The sequence below is a fragment of the Lissotriton vulgaris genome, chromosome 9 (genome assembly GCF_964263255.1).
Source record: "Lissotriton vulgaris chromosome 9, aLisVul1.2, whole genome shotgun sequence".
Taxonomy (NCBI): Eukaryota; Metazoa; Chordata; class Amphibia; order Caudata; family Salamandridae; genus Lissotriton; species Lissotriton vulgaris.
Genome location: NC_141697.1, coordinates 905,240,234 through 905,258,673, shown reverse-complemented (window position 1 = coordinate 905,258,673; position 18,440 = coordinate 905,240,234). Strand labels below are relative to the sequence as shown.

Sequence of the window (18,440 nt, the reverse complement as noted above, 5' to 3'; positions counted from 1 at the left end):
GCTCTGTGTGGATGGCTGTGTGTGGGTGGCTCTCTGTGTGGGTGGCTCTCTGTGTGGGTGGCTCTCTGTGTGGGTGGCTCTCTGTGGGTGTGGCTCTCTGTGTGTGGGGGGGCTATGTGTGTGTGTTTGGGGCGCTCTGTGTGTGTGTTTGGGGCGCTCTGTGTGTGTGTATGGGGCTCTGTGTGTGTGTGGGGCTCTGTGTGTGTGTGTGGAACTCGCTGTGTGTGTGTGTGGCTCTCTGTGTGTGTGTGTGTGGCTTTCTGTGTGTGTGGCTCTGTGTCCGCGAAGACTCTCTACTACTCTCTAATGCTCACCTATTGCCTTTGTAAATGACAATACCATTTGTTTATGTTTAATAAAAAAATGAAAAAAAATGTCATGAGCAATGCCAATAGCTCTACCTTTAATAATGCCGAGACCATTGCATTGTAAATGCTTGTTAAACACTGGCACGATGGTTGAAATGGCCCAGGATTCAGGGCTACCGTCCCTGGCCGCTGCATTCAGTACGGCCACCAGGATCGGGCCAAAAAGGGTAGATCCGATTTATAGAGGTCCGGCGGAATTCCGTCCTGTCTAGGAGCCCCATGGAGGCATCACACGTGGAAAGGTTACTGCACACCACCACCGGCAGCAGCAACCACAGCGAGCACTCGATGCCTCCGTCTTGCAATATGCCAAACGCGTTTCAAGCCGTATGGCATGCAATCAGCACAGTGAGGCACCAAGATAGATTAGGAATATTTTATTGGTGCCTCACTGTGCTGATTGCATGCCATTGACAAAGGGCTTACGGCTTGAAATGCGTTTGGCATATTGCAAGACGGAGGAAGCGAGTGCTCGCTGTGGTTGCTGCTGCCGGTGGTGGTGTGCGGTAACCTTTCCACGTGTGATGCCACCATGGGAGCACCCTTGTTTTTCGTAAATATATATATATATCAAAACTCCTTCCCAAAGAAAACGAGCAGAGACCCAAGGGGAAACAGTTGGAGGCTTTTATTTTGTGGTGAATGTATATACCGCAAATCCACATAAAAATCCACAAAATACTGTATGGTTATCCAATCCAAAAATATTCAGCAACCTTCATAAAGGAGGGCATCTAGCATCACTCAGCTTTGAAGTGTGTACCCTTCAATCCTCTAATGAACTCTATCAACCACATGTTATCTTGTGAACATAACCCAGAAGTGGTGTGACCTAACTCACTAAGTCCCAACTTACATATGTATCTTGACAAAGGTGATTAAAATATTTCATCATAAAATAATAGTTATTTTATTTATGTATAATTATCATCTTTAAATTAAATGTACAGGGCGGACCGCAAACTTAGCAAGTATGAATATTGGCTGCTATCGAGGAAATCAGACCGTAAGCTCATCTCTGATCTCTATCGTATGCTCCTGGAGCGGTACACTCACATCCACAACCCCGGGAAGGCGCGGTGGGAGAGGGAACTGGGCCGGGAGCTGGGTGACAAGGAATGGGAGGATATTTGCTACAGAGCCCGCCACTCCGCACATCATATGGGTCTCACCGACACTCTCACGAAAATCACCTACTATTTGTACTACACCCCCGAAAAACTACACGAGATTGATCACACAAGGGAGGCGCTGTGCTGGAGAGGATGTGGAGGGAGGGGCACGCTGGTTCATCTACTTTGTCCACGCTTACAGGAGTACTGGAGCAAGGTACTAGACGAAGTGGACCTCCACCTAGACACCAACAAGATTTCCTGCATATGTCCTGTTGGGTTCCCCTAACCCCGTTTCCTATCCCTTGCGTTCCCACCGGGGCAGATTGATAGCGATAGCCTTGGGATCTGCGTTGCAGAATATACTCACGTTCTGGCACTCTACCCACATTCCTGCCTTTCAAGGTTGGTTGCACCGTCTCTGGAATGTCCTGGGGATGGAAAAGCTGTCGCTAGTGGCTAGGGGGGAGGGGGATAAATACCCGGATCTGTGGCGCCCCTTTCTGGCTCTCCTTGCTTCAGAGTTCAGGGAGGTGACATGTCCTAGATTCTTGCGTCTTCTTCGGCTGCCGGATGATCTTGTCTCGAAGTCAACAGAGTAGCACACAGCATCTTCAGTACGTATGGTAGGGACCTGGAGCGGGGTGGTGGGTGGGCCGGGGGGTGGGGGGGGTAGGAGTTGGGGGGGCAGTTTGACATATTATGTTGCCTGGAGGGATCAGGGCAAGCAGCACTGGAGGGTAGGGGCTGGCTCGGCTTTGGGACCGCGCTGACCCCATGGGCCCCTTTCTCCTCATTCCGGGATGAACTCTACGGGCTTGGGTTGCCCACTTCTGAACCTGGCCGAGACCCCCGGTATGTATAAGCTGTGTTTTAGCTCGCCCTCATGAACGCACTATTTGTACTGTAGAAAAGCTGTATCAACACTGGTGGCCGAATGTTGACGCCGTCCAGTGGATAATGCGTGATTTTGTTCTTTATCGATGTGTGCAGCGCAATAAACATATTTTAAACATAAATTAAATGTACATATATATATTTTTAAGATTAAATAAATTAATACATTTTAACATTTCCTATGGGGTTCTATGTCACTGCTTTCATTCTTGTCTATGGGATTGTGTTGCAGTACTAGGTTTGCATTATCAGTTGATGGTAGGTGCGATCCTGGACTTACTCCAGCTCTTAGTTGGGGAATGTGTACTACTGTTTTGGGTCCTTGTAGACCGTAGTAAATTTAGAAGGGCAGTTTGGACAATAAGCAATTGGTTTACTCTTTTGTGGGTGGGTGTCTGTCCCTCCCTAAACCCTTCTTAACCCTCCTTCAATCCCTCTTTACTCCTATCTAACTCCGTCCTTAGTCTTCCCTAAACCCCTACCATTTCGCAGTAGTTATGCACTATTTTCCAGTCACTCCCCCTGTTCCCTCCCCCATTTACTACTCAGTAGTACATTTACATGTGTGAAGATCTCCCAACAGAAAATATACCAGCAGTGGAGCTGGTGATTTCCAGCTGTAGCTTTGTGAATTTCATTTAGGAGTAAGTAAGTAGTACTCCTGTAGTACTGCCTTATTTACCACAAAATGCAGTTTGTGATTGAGGCCTTATGTTTTTATTGGTATTCATAGCTGTACGAGAGTGAGGTATTAACTGGGGTGAAGGTAAATCCACCACAAGTATTAAAATCACATTAGTTACCTGAAGCAGGTTGGTCCCACTGTAGTGCTGGAGCTTTAGAGATTTGTCACTGAAAAGTGGTAGTCCAGAATAGGACCTAGTGCCCAAATAGGAGTTTGGCGGTCTGAGCGCTGCAGCGGCAGTCTCCTGCCTGCCGTATTACAAGATTCCCGATGGACCGTGGTGGTGTTTCTGATAACTGTGTCTATTTATTCATATGTGTCGATGCAGGTGTGTTTTTTTACTGCAATGTACACATATGTATGACGTGGAAAAATACCTACTACCAGTACATTACTGTCGCTGGAGTCTGGACCATATGTGCCCAGTCCAGTCAATGGGTAAATAGTACAAAACAGACTTACCTGTATTTCGGCACCAACAAGGACATTTTCTTTGGGGGTCAGGATGCTGCTGTGAAAGGGGGCCCTGGGGAAGGTATCCACGTCAGTGACTGAATGGAGGAAACCGAAATGGGTGAGTATGCACCCGCTAAACTCCTAATACGGCAGTTGTGCCGCATAGTCAGCAGCGGTTAATCCAACACCACCACAATGGCGGTCTTGGGACCCCTAAGCTCATAATTAGGTCTTAGTCGTATTTTCAGAGGTGCACGGACATTTGAGCAGGATTAAGCTGAAATCCAATTAGAAGCTGTGGATCTGCTGATCGGGTACTTATTTTTGGGGGATCTGTGCAGCTCTGGAACTCTGGAGGAAAAGATTTTCAAAGTTTCCAACCATTCTTCTGGTGCCCAAAAAACCACAGGAGTACACTTCTAAAGCCCCCAGGACATCAGGGGAAACACTTGGAGACTCTCAAGATTTCAGGCAGAGGCTAACAGCAGGATCCAGTCCAGGTTCAGTTCCATTTGACACTGGTCAGCTTGGCACTTTTAGGGAAAATGCTTTCTGCAGCTTGTTGTGTCCCTGTACCCACACAGGTCAGTCAATTGACCCTTGGAGTCAACTTCTTTGTCCTGGGTACAAGTTGGAGTAGGTCCAGCCCCCTCACAGATCTCAAACAGCAGGTGGAGTCCTTCTTCTGTTCTCCCACTGGTCCTGAGAGCATTCTAAGGGTGGTGCATTGGGGTACCATGTTTATGGCTGGCACTAGCCAGTGGGTGGGAGTAACTCCTAAGCACTCCCTAACCAAATGCCTGTAAAGTTCTGGGGGGCAACCATACCCACTTTTTCAGTAGTTCCTGCTTGCCTAATTGCAAACAGGCCCAAAATGCCATGTGCCTAGAGCATCTTCAGCCACATGAAACTTGGCTCTGAGAGTAGCGGGTGTGTATGGGATGGCACTATGGAAATCACCAGTATCCCCCCACATCTAACACTAAAATCTAGTCTGAAGTAGGCCCTGGGAGACAAACGTCTTGTGGGACAAAAGCGGTACTTGAACAACCAGACAGGAGATACACAAGAATTACAAGGACACAAACGTTTTACATGTGCGCAGGTAGACATTCCAGGCAGAATTTGAAACAGGTGTGCCAACAGGAGAGGCAGAATCCCCCACTCCTAAGTTCCAACTGTGCTTAGATGAGTAATTCATTCCCATTCAAGACAACCTGTCAATCAAAGTGGTTGATTGTCTATTTCTTGGGAGGCATTTCACACCTCATTAAGGTTACAAACTTGATTGACAGCTGCTGGAGAGCTGATATATATGAGCCTTCAGGCGCTTCAGGCAGGGAAAAAGTAACTTTCTACAAGTTACATTTCCTAAATATTCATTAAACATCCAAGTTCACCACTGAATTAGACCTTCAATAAATATTTAAAAAGAGTGGATGAAAGTGTTTTCTCGCTGGTCTCAAACTTGAGATAGTAGAATTCATATGTTACTCTGTACTCAAGGTTTTTCATAGGAAAGCCAGGACATTTCACAGTGAAAATAACTTTTGGAGGCTTGAAACTGCAGGGGCATATCAATATTATATTTCTACATGTTCCATTTTTAAATACCGGGCATCCTACCTTATGGGCCACAAGGCCAACATAGAGAATTACTTTTTAATATTAAAAGGACAGGTTTTACCCTCTCAAAAAGGTTATTTTGGCAGGTCATGTTGCAGGTTTAAACTGCAGTAGTTAGGTTATACTGGGAGGCCAGAAGCCATGTTTTCCTTGACAGGATAGTGGATGGCACAATAAGTCCTACAGTCTACAAATGACATTTAAACTTCCATGCCATGGATGTAGTGTCTACACCATATACTATGGCCTTACAGGAGACCCATGGCTTTACAGGAGACTTAAATATTCCAATCAGGAATTAGATGATGTTTACATGCTTTAGAGGTCAGATCACATACACTGAGCACTGGACAGCAGCTCCCCAGTGTTCGGAGTCTAATAATCAGAAATAGAATCCAGGGAAAAATTAGTTTGATCATGCAATACGCCCATTTTCTCACAGTAGCTAAAACTCTGAAATGAGGCTTGGATCACATATAATACAGCCTTTAATCCATTTCAATAGCACAAGGTAAACCCAGTGAAAATCAAGACTAGATGTGCAAGGTAATCGACATGCCTCATCTCTATGCTTTATCACATCGAAAGCTTCCGTTTTTGGTATAAAGATAAAACTATTGATTTACATAGTACTAATATTTTGCTAGCCTATACCGAAATGCATACATTTACATGACATATATATACTGTCATGAATTTAACTGACTAAGCTAAGATGGCGCGCAATTTCGCTAGTAATTCTACCATCATTTGGACACAGTCTGCTACACTCGATAACGCTGCCTAAAAACGTGTCCTTTAACGCAAAACCCAGACAGTTTAAAATAATGCGATGTTATAAATCATTGAACCAAATGCTACAGGTACAAGAACAATTTGTGGCACTAATTTAGTACGCCACAGTGTATCTATTACACACATGTTAGTTACTGGAAACAAATCTTTGTTCCTCATTTTTTTAAAACGGGCTGAAATTCCATCAATGCACAATTAAATAAACTTTAAGAAACCATACTTAAAGAAGAATTCTCCTCACTATTAAGTATTAGTTTAAATAAGTGACTCTAAAATGCTGTTTATTTCATTTTCTTTATTGGACTAGAATCGAATGGTCGTCTTCCAATTGATCTACAAACATTGGATCCCTTGCTATAACAACTTGAAATTCTTTCAACTTAAAAGCATAAGGTAAATAAATATAATGGCTTCGCTCCTAAGGCCAAGGCCTTGCATTTAAAATCACAATGGGTATTTATCTCATTGATTCCCCCTCTCTCTTGCAGTATCTCCGGTATAAAAGGATTAATCTTTTTGCCGTCCAATATCAAAATCACTGGAACTACTGGTGTCCTTTTGAACAGAGGGAATTTTTTTTTTTGTACTGGACTAAAAGTGAGCTCTTATTATTATAACTAATGTTGCTTCCATGAACACAAGTAAGATTTACTTCTACCTTAGTAAAAGTGACTTTTCATTGTTAGTGTTTCAAGTATATTGCTTTCTTGACTAAATATGAATAAATAATGTGTTATGAAAAACTTTTGAAGTCGCCACACCGACTCCACAAGTATTTACTGAATAAATGATAAATGTACATATTATCTTTTACACAGGTTTTTAACCAGGTTTAAATAAATTGTAATATATTGTTGTTTCTTTCACAGAGGGTCATCTACTGTATGTAGAATTATATCGTCCTGATGATGGTCTTATGAAAACTCTTAAGAGACCGAAACGTCGACTATTTAGTCCAACTCTGCACGTGATTCATTGTATCATCCTTGATTTTCTTCTGTTTTTAGTTGAAATCATCGTGTTATTTTGTATTAGCAGTCTGGACTTTCTGTTTAGATACACCAAAGGTTTATATAATTTGTACCTTGAATATCTAAGCAATATCTGTTTATGCACCCTATTTTATAAAAATGTTTCTTTCTTTTTTGTAAATATCTTTTGTCTTGAAAACAAATAATAATCTTCAGACAAAACAAAATCCTGGTTTTTGAATTTATTTACGGTGTTAGTGTGGTAACATTGTAGATATTGATCTTCTATGACTTCTTACTCCAAATTAACGATTTATTACCGCAACTGATTACTAACAGTTCTAGGAACCTTGATTTTTATAACAAGTCCTAAATATCGCTGACTAATAGCAATTGAACAAAATCCCTTGCTGGCCTCTCTTGTATAATAAGTATTGCCCGAGCCCGCAAGGGTATATTGGGTTGCTCACCTACATATCTTGTCATCTCTACCCAAGCATTATGACACTGCCCTCTGCCTGGCAAGCATTTCGACACTTCATTTACATCCAAATGTATTGCATGGGGAGCAGGAGCCAAGTTAGCTACTGGAGCATGTAGGCTATATTAATCATGCAATGCTAGCAGTGTGCACAGCTTAACAGAAACTGTGCAAGCCACAAGAGCATATCAACTTGACAACACACATAAAAAATGCCCATTATGTGTGAAAGCTAACACCTATGCGAAAGATCTGACTGATGCAGCAGGCCTAGGGCCAGGAAACACAAATGTGAGCATGTGCAGTTTGAGAACAACATTGATTTTAGCAAAACCAAACTCCACATAGTTCCATTGCCTACAAGTGGTCAGGGTGTGTACTAAAAGTTAAAGAAAGCTCTAATAGGAGCAAGCTCTTTACATTTTCTGGTTGATGTGGCCAGCCAAATGTGTTTAAAGGCCTGTTGAAGCCCAAGTATGTATTTGCCTTGTCACAGCACCACTGCAAGTGACACTACAATTCCAAGGTGACATACGCTGGCTGATCTAGGTCCTGCTCTGCAGAACTGCTTACTGCGCACATGCCGTCCCTGTCCGGTGGGCTATTTACTATTTCAGCAGACAAATGCAGTCCACTGTCCCAGTCTAGGTTCAGAGAGTCTAAGATCCCAGCAGCTGAGGCACCTCTCTAGCCTATTTTGTCCCTTGTATACCAACCTTGCCTATGCATACTAGACCAAGTACAGCCCTTCCCAAGCTTAACTCTCAGGTTAGCAAGAGCAAGCATTCACTGGATTGTCAAGGAGGCTGTGTGGGGCACATAACTCAGAAATCAATCAACAACACAATAAACTGAATGCCTATCCCAATGCTTGTCTTTTAAAAAAGAAAGTACTTTATTACTCAAAGATACTGAATACTTCACACTAAGAGCAGCTCAAACAATTTAGTGTCTCTGCACTATCTTGGCAGGACTCATGCCCACCCTGCTCCCTCACTGTCCCCACTTTCCGCAGGTTCTTTACCCCATTCTGAGTAGTTCCCTATAAATCTAGCGGATAACAATAGGAATCAGGCAATCGTGCAGTTTAAATGACACCAAAACAGTATGTGTTTGCAGTCTTTTTAGCCTAGTACCCGCTCACGAAAAGTGGGAGGCAGCAGTCCTGACATGCTGTGGTCTGGCCTGGCCAGTAAGTTTTCTGGGCTTCTGGGCTTCTGGGTCTGGCGAGGAGTCCACTCTGGGGCAGCAGGTTCATGACAAAGTCCCTGACACAGCCTGGCAACGCATGGCAGAAGCAGCCCATTTATGGGCTAATCACAAATTTAGGTGATGCACCCTACATGGGCTGGTCACTCCTTCAGTAGTTGTAGCTCTCCATAAGCCAGTCACACCATCAGTAGCTGCAGCCCCACACACACTGATCACAACTTTGGCAGTTACAGCCCCATGTTGGCTAATCACAACACGCAATTACAGGTCTTAGTGGCCTCAGCAATCATACTATGGTGAAGTTGCAGTTTCCACCTGGACCAGAAAGGAAAAAGTGTGGAGGCCCCTCGGTCCCTGGTTCCTCCTGGATCTCTCTACAGCCCTATGCTCCTCTGGGCAACTCACACTAAAAGGTGATGTGCTTGCACCTCCCTACTTCCTGGACAGTCCGTCCTCCTGCAGGGTAAGGAGTCTCCTTCCGTATCCCAGTAGGAAACAGTCTTCTCAATGCTTCAGGACAGATATATAGCCTACAGCAAGACATACAGCCTTCAGGTGATTGCCCCCCTCCTAAGGAAGACTGGCTGTCAGGCAGACACCAGCCATGGGCACACAGCAGCCCTCTGAGTAGTCTCTGGAACACTCCTCTCCTTGGCCATTGAGACTTAGAACTAGAACAATAAGTGAGAGTAGTGAGGTGCCACTTTTATAAAAAACTAGAAGCCAGAAGATGTGGGTTCACTGTCTGAAACAGTAAAACCAGGGTGGTTCTCCTTTCAAGTGCCATGTCCAGGCTATTCTGCGGACACATTCTTTACCTGCAATGGTACTCCTTACAGCAGGGTCACATCCATCCTGGAGCTTCCGTAACAGAGGCAGAAAGAGGTCTGTGTTTTCTGCACATGGTTAGTATCTGCCAAACTGAATGTGTATTCAGGAAAGGACAAAAGGGCAGTCCTCGCCTCAACGTTTCCTCATGTTTCACAACAGAGTCTGCAGTCTCACCCCTTACCCATGCCATTCAAATGGCATTGTTCAATAAGACTAATGAGCAACTCCATTCTAAAAACAGGCCTGGTTGGCTGCTCAAAGGACCCCGTCTTCCCTCCCCTGACTTTTGTGTCTAGGTTTCCTCCCTCCAGTAACATGAATTTAAGAAATACACTTCTAATGTATGGGAGCACAGTTCTCAACTTCATCATATGCAAGGAAAAGCCAAAGGAATAAAACAAATGGATACCACGGGCCTCCATTACTCTGAATCACTCACATACGCAATGCATGTACTAGGCAGGCTACAAACATCACCACCCTTAGCCTGCACTCAGAATGCTAGATATATTTCAGTGGGCTTCCACTCCATTGATTCAGATAAAAGGATACAGTCAATCTAAATATTCTCAATACATTGTATGCTCTCACAACCTCTTTAAATTGTAAACCCATAACAGGGACCAAAGTCTACTGTTAGTTAATGAACACGCATGGTGCACCCCTTCAGACAGGACAAGCCTATTGCCTACTCATAGTCAGGGACATCTAAACACAGGCGAGATGAGTGTGTGACCCCAGGGGAAAAAATAAAAAAAATCTGAATCCACGTAGTGGGGCACTCAGGCAGGGAAGCATGCACATTTACCTCAGAGGGACATCCTTGTCCCAACAGATGCCCCTCCTATATCTGAATTCACAGATTCCTATTCGCCATTGGAGAAGTCACGTAGTGAGATCACCAAAACAGATCCAAAAGTCCATCCGCATCTCCTTGATACATTTACATTTTATAGTTCACTGTGAAATATAGAACTTATATTAAGATAGACCATCTCAGCAATTTAGGAACCCCACCCCTTTTGCCATCAAGCATTGGAGTGGCGTTTGATCTATTTGTACCTCAAACTTAGTCCCTAATAGATACGCCCAGAACCATCTCAAAGCTCAATTTATGGCAAAGCATTTCTTTTGATGGGACTCCCAGTTCCGTTTCCAATTAAATTTCCTACCAATGAGAAAAGCCACCAGATGCACACTACCTTGGCCATCTAGTTGAGCCATTACTGGTCCAACTCCTTAATCTGAGGCCTCTGTTTGTGCAATGAAGGGTTGACAATGATGTGTAGAAGTGCACTGCATAGTGCTCTCTTCAGGTTCTCAAAGGCTTTCTGACACTCGTCAGTTCATATCAATTTCTTGGGCTGTGTCTGGGTGGTGGGCACTTCCCACACACTGAATCTTGGCATCTAGTTGGCAGATATTCCTATCACCTACCTAATGTCCAAAGTAGGCTGCAGTGGACTGTTCGCTCTGGAACTTGGTTGGCTTGATGGTCAGTTTCACCAACGTTGTCCATAACAGCAACTTTTTAAGGTGCTTTGGGTTATCCCCAGAAATTGTAACACATTGCAATGTCATCAGGTAGGCCATGCAGAAGTCTTCTAACACTGATAGAACATAGTTCACGAACTGCTGGAAAGAGGCAAGAACATTCTTAAGATCAAAACACGTCATGATTAAACTGGAAAAATCCCTCTGGCATCAAAATGCAGTCTTCACCCTGGCACTTGTCACTAAATCTATTTGTCGACAGCTGTTGGTCAAATCAAAGGTGCTCTGATTCTTGACAATATTTACCCAGTTCACTAATTCATCAGCTCTGAGGATCGGGTGTGTGTCTGTCTTTTTAACTTCATTGAGAAACACGCAGTCCACAAAAAGAAAGTAGAAGCCTGCTTGGGCACAAACACCACTGGGCTGGAACAAGGACTACAGGATCACTAAACCACTGGCAGGTCTAGCACCTCTCTGCCTTTATGCATTCTTGGACCGGGTCAGACATCCTGTAGGCCTTGCTCTTCAGTGTCAGATAATATCCTGTATTAATGTCACGGACACAGACAGAGACACAGACACATGTCAACCCACAAGTCAGTGGGGAAAAGGTGAAAATAAATCAACATGTTATTTTCTAGCCCATCCACAGGTCCATCCTGTACTTCACTATGCAGAAGATCAGGAAATCTTACTGGTCATATTTACAATGAACTAGTGGAGGGCATTGTTATTCCAAAATAGGTAACACCACGCTCCGACAGTTTTAAAATGTAGGGATGTGCCGTATTTACAAAAATGTATAGCACCCCTGCATTTTCCCTAGTGCTGGTGCTATAAAAGCTGCCTAGTGCCAACACAGGCATCCTAGCGCCATTTTGTCAGGGTGCCTGCACACGTGGAACAAGCAATATATGAGGAGAAATAAAAAAATGATCTTCGTATCACTTATTTAAGACCAGGTATTTCCTGGTCTTATTTTTGATGCTGCTCCATACCTTGTAAATATGGGGCAGCGTTAAAACGCAATGGGTATTGCGTTGGAACGACCACTGCAACACCCATGCACGTGTTGCGTGAATAGAGGCATTATTTACAAGGCAGTTTTAAGCCACAACAAGTGGCTTAACATTACCTTGTAAATGAGGCGAAGGAGTTAACACAACCAGATTTTCAAAATAAGTGTTGTTCTGTTGGTGTTAATCCTTTGCTATGCAAGATAAGGGGACCCCCTCTAAGCAAGAACTTTTGAGGTCAGGGAGAAGAGATGAAAAAACAACAATACAATCTCAGAGTGCTCCCTCATGACCTATATTTCTTTTATCCAATTGACAATGAATTCAACACGGGCTGAAGTAGAATTAAACAATAACAAAATCCAAAAGCATAAGCATATTTATAAATCCTCACATTATTTATTGATTTTCTTTGTTTTTATCAAAAATATTTTTGTACTTTCTTTTACATATTTTTACATATAAAATCAAAGATATGAACATATACACACAATTTTACAGTATAATGACATGACATTTTCATGTGTCAACATCATAGACCCCCGAGTAAAGAGACAAAAAAGAGAGAGGAACATTCATACAAGCTATCTCACATACATATCTCCTCAACTACACTTATACCACAAACAAAAATGCATGTATCTGGAGAATGGGAGACAGAAAGTTGTTTTGAGTCTCCACATGAAACGCCTTGCTGTTGGCCTTACGCAGCATTCTTGACTCTGGGACTTTTAAGAAAAAGTTAAAAACGTATCTATTTTAAGCTGTTCCCCTCCACCCTGTTACGTTCGCACCGGGACACTTCTCGAGTAGCTGTGCGTGCTATAAATTTAAATAACATAACATAACAACATTTTCACAGTGTAAAGGCTCCAGAGGTGAAGCTTAAGCAGATTCACATGGAACATATTCCTGGTTTCACTGGTGGCACCTCTACCCTCAAAGCCGTTTAACCCCTTCGATGCTGGTGACAAAGCCAGCTCGTCATGGGCGTTACCTGCGCTGCGCGCATGATGAGCTGGCTTTGTCACGTAACACGGGTTTTTTAAAATTTCAGCGCGCATGTGGTTAATTCAGAAACATTCCTCACTGCCTTGCATGGCCCACACCTCTTATCCTACAACACTCTGTGACTAATGGTCTTCATCTTCAACACCTGTTGACTCTCTTGGTACCTAGTCAGTGTTGCTTTCTAGTCATACAATTCCTTCATTAGCTATTTGCTTGCCTGAAGATTTTTGTTCTCCTGACCTATGCATTGCTGCATCAGTTTCCTGACGTCAAGCTCCTAGTCCACCACATCCTTTTCAGGGGACTCAGGAGTTCCTTCCCACCCTTCTTTGACCAAAGTGAGTGAACCACGCACTGGGTGCTCAGACAAATGTTCAAAGAGACTAAAACTACCCCTTTCTGTGGAATTTCTCAGTAGGTAAATAAAAGATATGGAGGTAAAAGATCCTACTTCCTCCTCAAGTAGATTTCCCATCATGCTCATAAGGGTCTTACTGAATGTTTTCACCAATCCATTTGTTTACGGGTAGCATGCCGCACAAGCTTGATCCCAAATGTCTCTCATGTATGAGAAGATAAAAATGGCTTTTTGGACAAAAATAACAGTGTTTTGGAAATTCAACCGTGGAAAAGATACATAGGCATGCACAAGTTACTACCTTTACAGGCGTGATCCTAGAGGTACTGTCTTGGGGTACTGGTGGCATGATCCACCACGACCAAGATGTACTTGTTGACTGGAACCAAGGGGAGTGGTCAATTAGACCAACAAAATAATTTTCCACCATTTCAAATGGAACTCCTACGACCACCAGAGGCACCAATGCTATGCCTTACCTCCTGTCTTTCCACTCAAGTGGAGAGTGTGACAAGTTCTACAGAACCTCTCTGTATCCCATGCATTCTTGGCCCTACATATCCTGGGTCTTTGTGATGCCCAAAATACCCTGTCACATAATTTTTACACAAGTTTACTATTTTATTTGAACCAACGGAACAAAGAACAGAATGCCTTTTTACATAATCCAAGTCCTTGCCGTCCCGTCAAACAGACCACCAAGGTGTTGGAATATTTCACGAGTATGCTTTTTTAGTGGATGGCCTTTTTAGCAAATTCAAATGGAAACAGGGTCGTTAGTGAACTATTTTTCCCATTTTTTCACACTTAATTTTGGGGTGTGGAAGACACCCCCAAACTCCCCCCTAAGCAAGGTGGTCTTGCGGACATTGGCTTGTCCAGGTAGGCAGTGGCGGGTAAGCAGAGGACAGTGAGAGGAAGACGTGGGCCGCACAGTGTGGTAAGTGGAAAGAAGCCTCTTAAGACAACTTTTGCAAACCTGAAATTTGGTTACAAATGAAGCACTGGGAACAGGTATATAATATGATACACTACTAACATCATGCATATTTTCATAAGCTCACTAAACCTAGTTAGATTGTTTGACACAATAAGCACGGATTTAACTTACATTTATCTTGGAGCTGGCTTCTCTTCTTGGTCTGGCCCGTCCTCTGTGCCTCTGCCTTGGTTTTTCCAATGGGAATATTCCTGAAATAAACAGACGATTTTTAGGTAACAAAGGATGCCCAAGTTGCTTGCAGACCTTTACTTAATTTCTAATTTGAAACACATGATGTATGTAGACGAGGAGTACGATCTAGTAGTGTTTTTTACTTTTCTAAAATAAATATTGCAGCCATGAGTAAAGGACTGATGCTGGAGCTCATGTATGGCTGACTCTAGTAATCCAGTGTCTCCCCTCTAGTAGTTCATTCGATGGCTTCCATTCTCATAAACTGTTAGAAGACTGATGTACAACACTTTCTAATGGCTGCAAACTCTCCAATTAGCTAAAGCAGAGGATTTGCGTCCATTGGAAACTCATTTTTGAATTTACTGAGTACATTTGCCAATTCGGGAAAGTGTTTTTTTTAGTTTAGATATGGTTTATGAATTGCTATTTGGAAGGGTGTGTCTCTTACAAACAGTGATTTGTATCCTGAGTTTCATTGTTCTGCAATTATAACTCTGGTCACAAGCCATTAATTAGTTATTAACTCCCAAGTAAAGGGAAAGTGGTTCTCTTTAGACCTCCTTCATGAATGTTGGGAAAAGGTTTCAGGGAGACTAGTCATTGGTACACAGGATCACTGACAACTCTCAGTGAAACCTTTTTAAAAAGGAACTTTTTGTTTTCAACACTGTACCGTTTCCTTTAGGGAAAGTGGTCTGCATTTACAAAAAAGGTTTCTATTTAAGCACCATGACAGACATGGTGGTCTGCTGATCTTGCAGGCCCTATGCCCTGTGATTGCGTCTAATTGTCAGGGGCCGCAAATTGCAACCTGCCCAATGAAATTTACTTAGGTAGCTTGTTTCTCCACCTACTGTGATTCTGTGCTTTTTTAACTGCCTATATGTAACTAAGTCAGTTTGCAAAATCCTATTCTATTCGCAAAAATTTGGTGAGAAATCTTCCCCGGCTTTTTGCAAATGGAATAACTGTATATTAGGCTCTTACTTTCTAACAGAAGCAGAAAGCTAGACTGTTGCCCATCACGTTGGAGGCGTGTTTGTCTGGTTTATCTGGGTAGGGAAAAATAAAACTAGCACCCATTAGCAAACCAGACAGCTAAAAAAGTGGCGCGCATTTGCAAATCAGGCCAGTTTGAAACTTGTAAAGATACGGAATATGGGTATTTTGCAAGGAATTAGAGACTGCATGCATTTGTGCTTGCTGCAGGCAATGTTTATGATAATATCAAGGAAATCAACAGTAACAACCAGCCCACCACACCATAAAACATCCCCACAAGCTGCTAACAAACTGGCCTATACACTGATCTGTCAGATCAGCACTGCCTGATTGCCCTATGGGCTAGTCCGATCCTGTACAGAGAGCATGGAAAAAAGTTACAGCTGAAAGTAAAAGTGTGTTTGGTAGAAAATGCATAAAAAATAAGACATAATAAGGGCCTGATTATGAGTACCTCAGGCACACCGCCAGCCAGTGGCGGCAGGGCGGCGGTCGAGAGAACCTGTATTTCCGACGACCTTTTCATGACAGGGTTCTGCCATGATCTGTGACTGGGGGTGAATGTTTTGCCATTGTGCAACATTCCGTCCATCATCTTGTGTGTTTTGCTGTTCACCCTATGTGGGAAGGGTATGCCCAGACGTGGGTCCCGTGCTCACTAGGCCACTGGAGTCAAGCTATCCTGGCTGAAGACGGCTGATAGCCAGAAACCGGTCCTAGGATGCTTGATTCCGGTCCAGGCACTGGCGTAACGAAAATTGAGGGGGCCTCCCTGCATGGTGCATAAAGGGGCCCCCTCCGGGCTCAAACAGGAGCTCTCCGGCCAGACTGCAGTGCCGAGGGGGCCCCCTGGAGCTTGGGGCCACCCCACACCGCGGGGGCTGCGGTAGCCTGTGTTATGCCCTTGGGTCCAGGAAAGACATGGCTTGGCAGTTCGGGCTGGACTGTTCCCATGAGGCACAGGGTCAGACTGATTTGTATATGGCCATGTCTGAATTGGGGTGGCTTGGTGAGCAAAATAACGATGGATTAAACCCAGATCTGTGACTGGGGGTGAATGTTTTGCCATTGTGCAACATTCCGTCCATCATCTTGTGTGTTTTGCAGCGGAAAGGCAGGCCATAATTCCCACGGCGGTGGTGAGCACCGCTGTCCACACTGCCGCCACCAGTGCACAATATAATAGTATTTGAGCTCTCGCCTCATCCTCCATCCTGCCATAGCGCAAACACCAGCTGATGGTATTGGAGTGCTTTAAGTGCTCACCAGTTACTTTACACATTGACACATTCATTTTTGTCACTAATCCTGCTTCAATTAAGGGATTTTTTCCCCTTCACTTTTCTTCCCTTACCCTCTCCTGTCGTTGTTTGCCCATCTCCCCATCCCCTCCTGCTTCCCTGCTTGACCCGTCCCCTATACCTCCCTCGTCACTGTTGCTTTTATTTATTTATTTTTAGCATGATCCAATGGTATTGGAGCGCTTGCTCCATCCTCCATCTTACCACAGCCTCTCTTGTACACATATAAATACCACTGAAGTGCATGCACATGTGCATTTCTTTAAATGTTGTTAAAACACAAACAACACCTTTTTAATATTTTTTTTGCCCGATCCAATGGTATAGGAAGGCTTGTTCCGTCCTCCATCTTGCCATAGTGCTAACACCAGCCAGTGGTATTGGAGCGCTCACCAGGTACATTACACAATGATGCACTCATTGTCGTAGGCAGGAAAAAGCATAAGTGATTTGCCCAGAATCACAAATTGTTCAGCCAACTCTGAGATTCAAAGCTGGTTCTCAGTTCCCCTGTCGCCAGCTCTGGCCGTTATGCCACATATTTGATTCACTTTAACACTCCCCAACTGTTTCTTAGTATAGTTTTCACATTTGACAGCAAGACCCCGTCAACAGTGAACAATCATTGGCAAAGCCAGTAGATCTTGAGAATGCCTGAGCCATTGGCCTTGTGAATCTTAATGTCTTTTAGACATGTTGTCTACTAGCACATCTGCTGTTCGGCATGATTGAAAATCATTGAAAAAAGTGCTGTGATATGACCAGCGCAGGACACGTAATTGCACCTTTTTTAGTGTATGAGGGGCAGGACAATAAACTAAACATGGAGGGCGAAGAGACTCGGCATGGGCTCAACATCCTGTTATTCTGGGCTTTGAGTAACTTTCAGCCATGCTGACCTGCAGATGTGCTGCTAGACAACATGGCTAAAAGACATTAACATTGACAGGGCCAATACTTGGTGCATTGACGATACCTATTGGCTTTGCCAAGGCTTGTTTTTTAAAGGCTATTGCTGAGAAAGAAAAAAACAGAAGTCCCAGCAGCATCTGTTTAACTGGAAGCACAACCAGATGAATAAGGTGTTGGGCACTAAAATATCTTTAACATATTTTGACAGTGGAACACCGTGAGATTCAGAAACCACAAATCAGATGGGAGGGTCCGCAAGAGAAGCACAAGTGTTTACCAGCTGTTACTATTTAATATCGGTCAGTCTGCTGTGTATGATAGGTTGAGCATTGCATAAGTATACAACTCAATAAGAAACAAACCGCATTTGAAGGAAGCTTAGAAGTAAGTTGCTATCATGTTCTATGTAGAGTAGACACACAATTAACAAGTTTTCTTGATAAGCATAAAATGTCCCTCTTGTCTCCCAAGATGTATATGTTAGCACATTTCAAATGTTGCCCACAAGCACCCAGCATCTATGCCTTTTGTACACAAGGAGGTAACAGCAACAGAGTGAGTTCAGAAGAAAGAGGATATTGCCAAACAAATAGAAGAAGAAAGAGACAGGAGGCACATAAAAGCCTAGGCAACAGTAAGTTATGGAAGACAGACTGCATTTTGGCTCCTAAGGGAGAGATAGAGTAGAAAGAAATGTGAGCGTTAGATTACTAGATGTGAGGAAAGAATGAG

General features: G+C 43.5%; 1 protein-coding gene across 2 annotated transcripts in view; it reads right to left on the bottom strand.

Moving 5' to 3' along the window:
• Positions 1 to 18,440, bottom strand: part of LOC147692480 (nesprin-2-like) — a 254,742-nt gene that overhangs the window by 47,088 nt on the left and 189,214 nt on the right. For both annotated transcript variants that reach the window (XR_015300040.1, XM_086938690.1), the window contains exon 8: positions 14,428 to 14,507. Coding sequence is in view for 1 of the 2 variants with exons in the window: in XM_086938690.1 (XP_086794816.1) it covers positions 14,428 to 14,507 (80 nt within the window). In the remaining variant the exon portion in view is untranslated. The remainder of the gene's footprint in view (positions 1 to 14,427; positions 14,508 to 18,440) is intronic.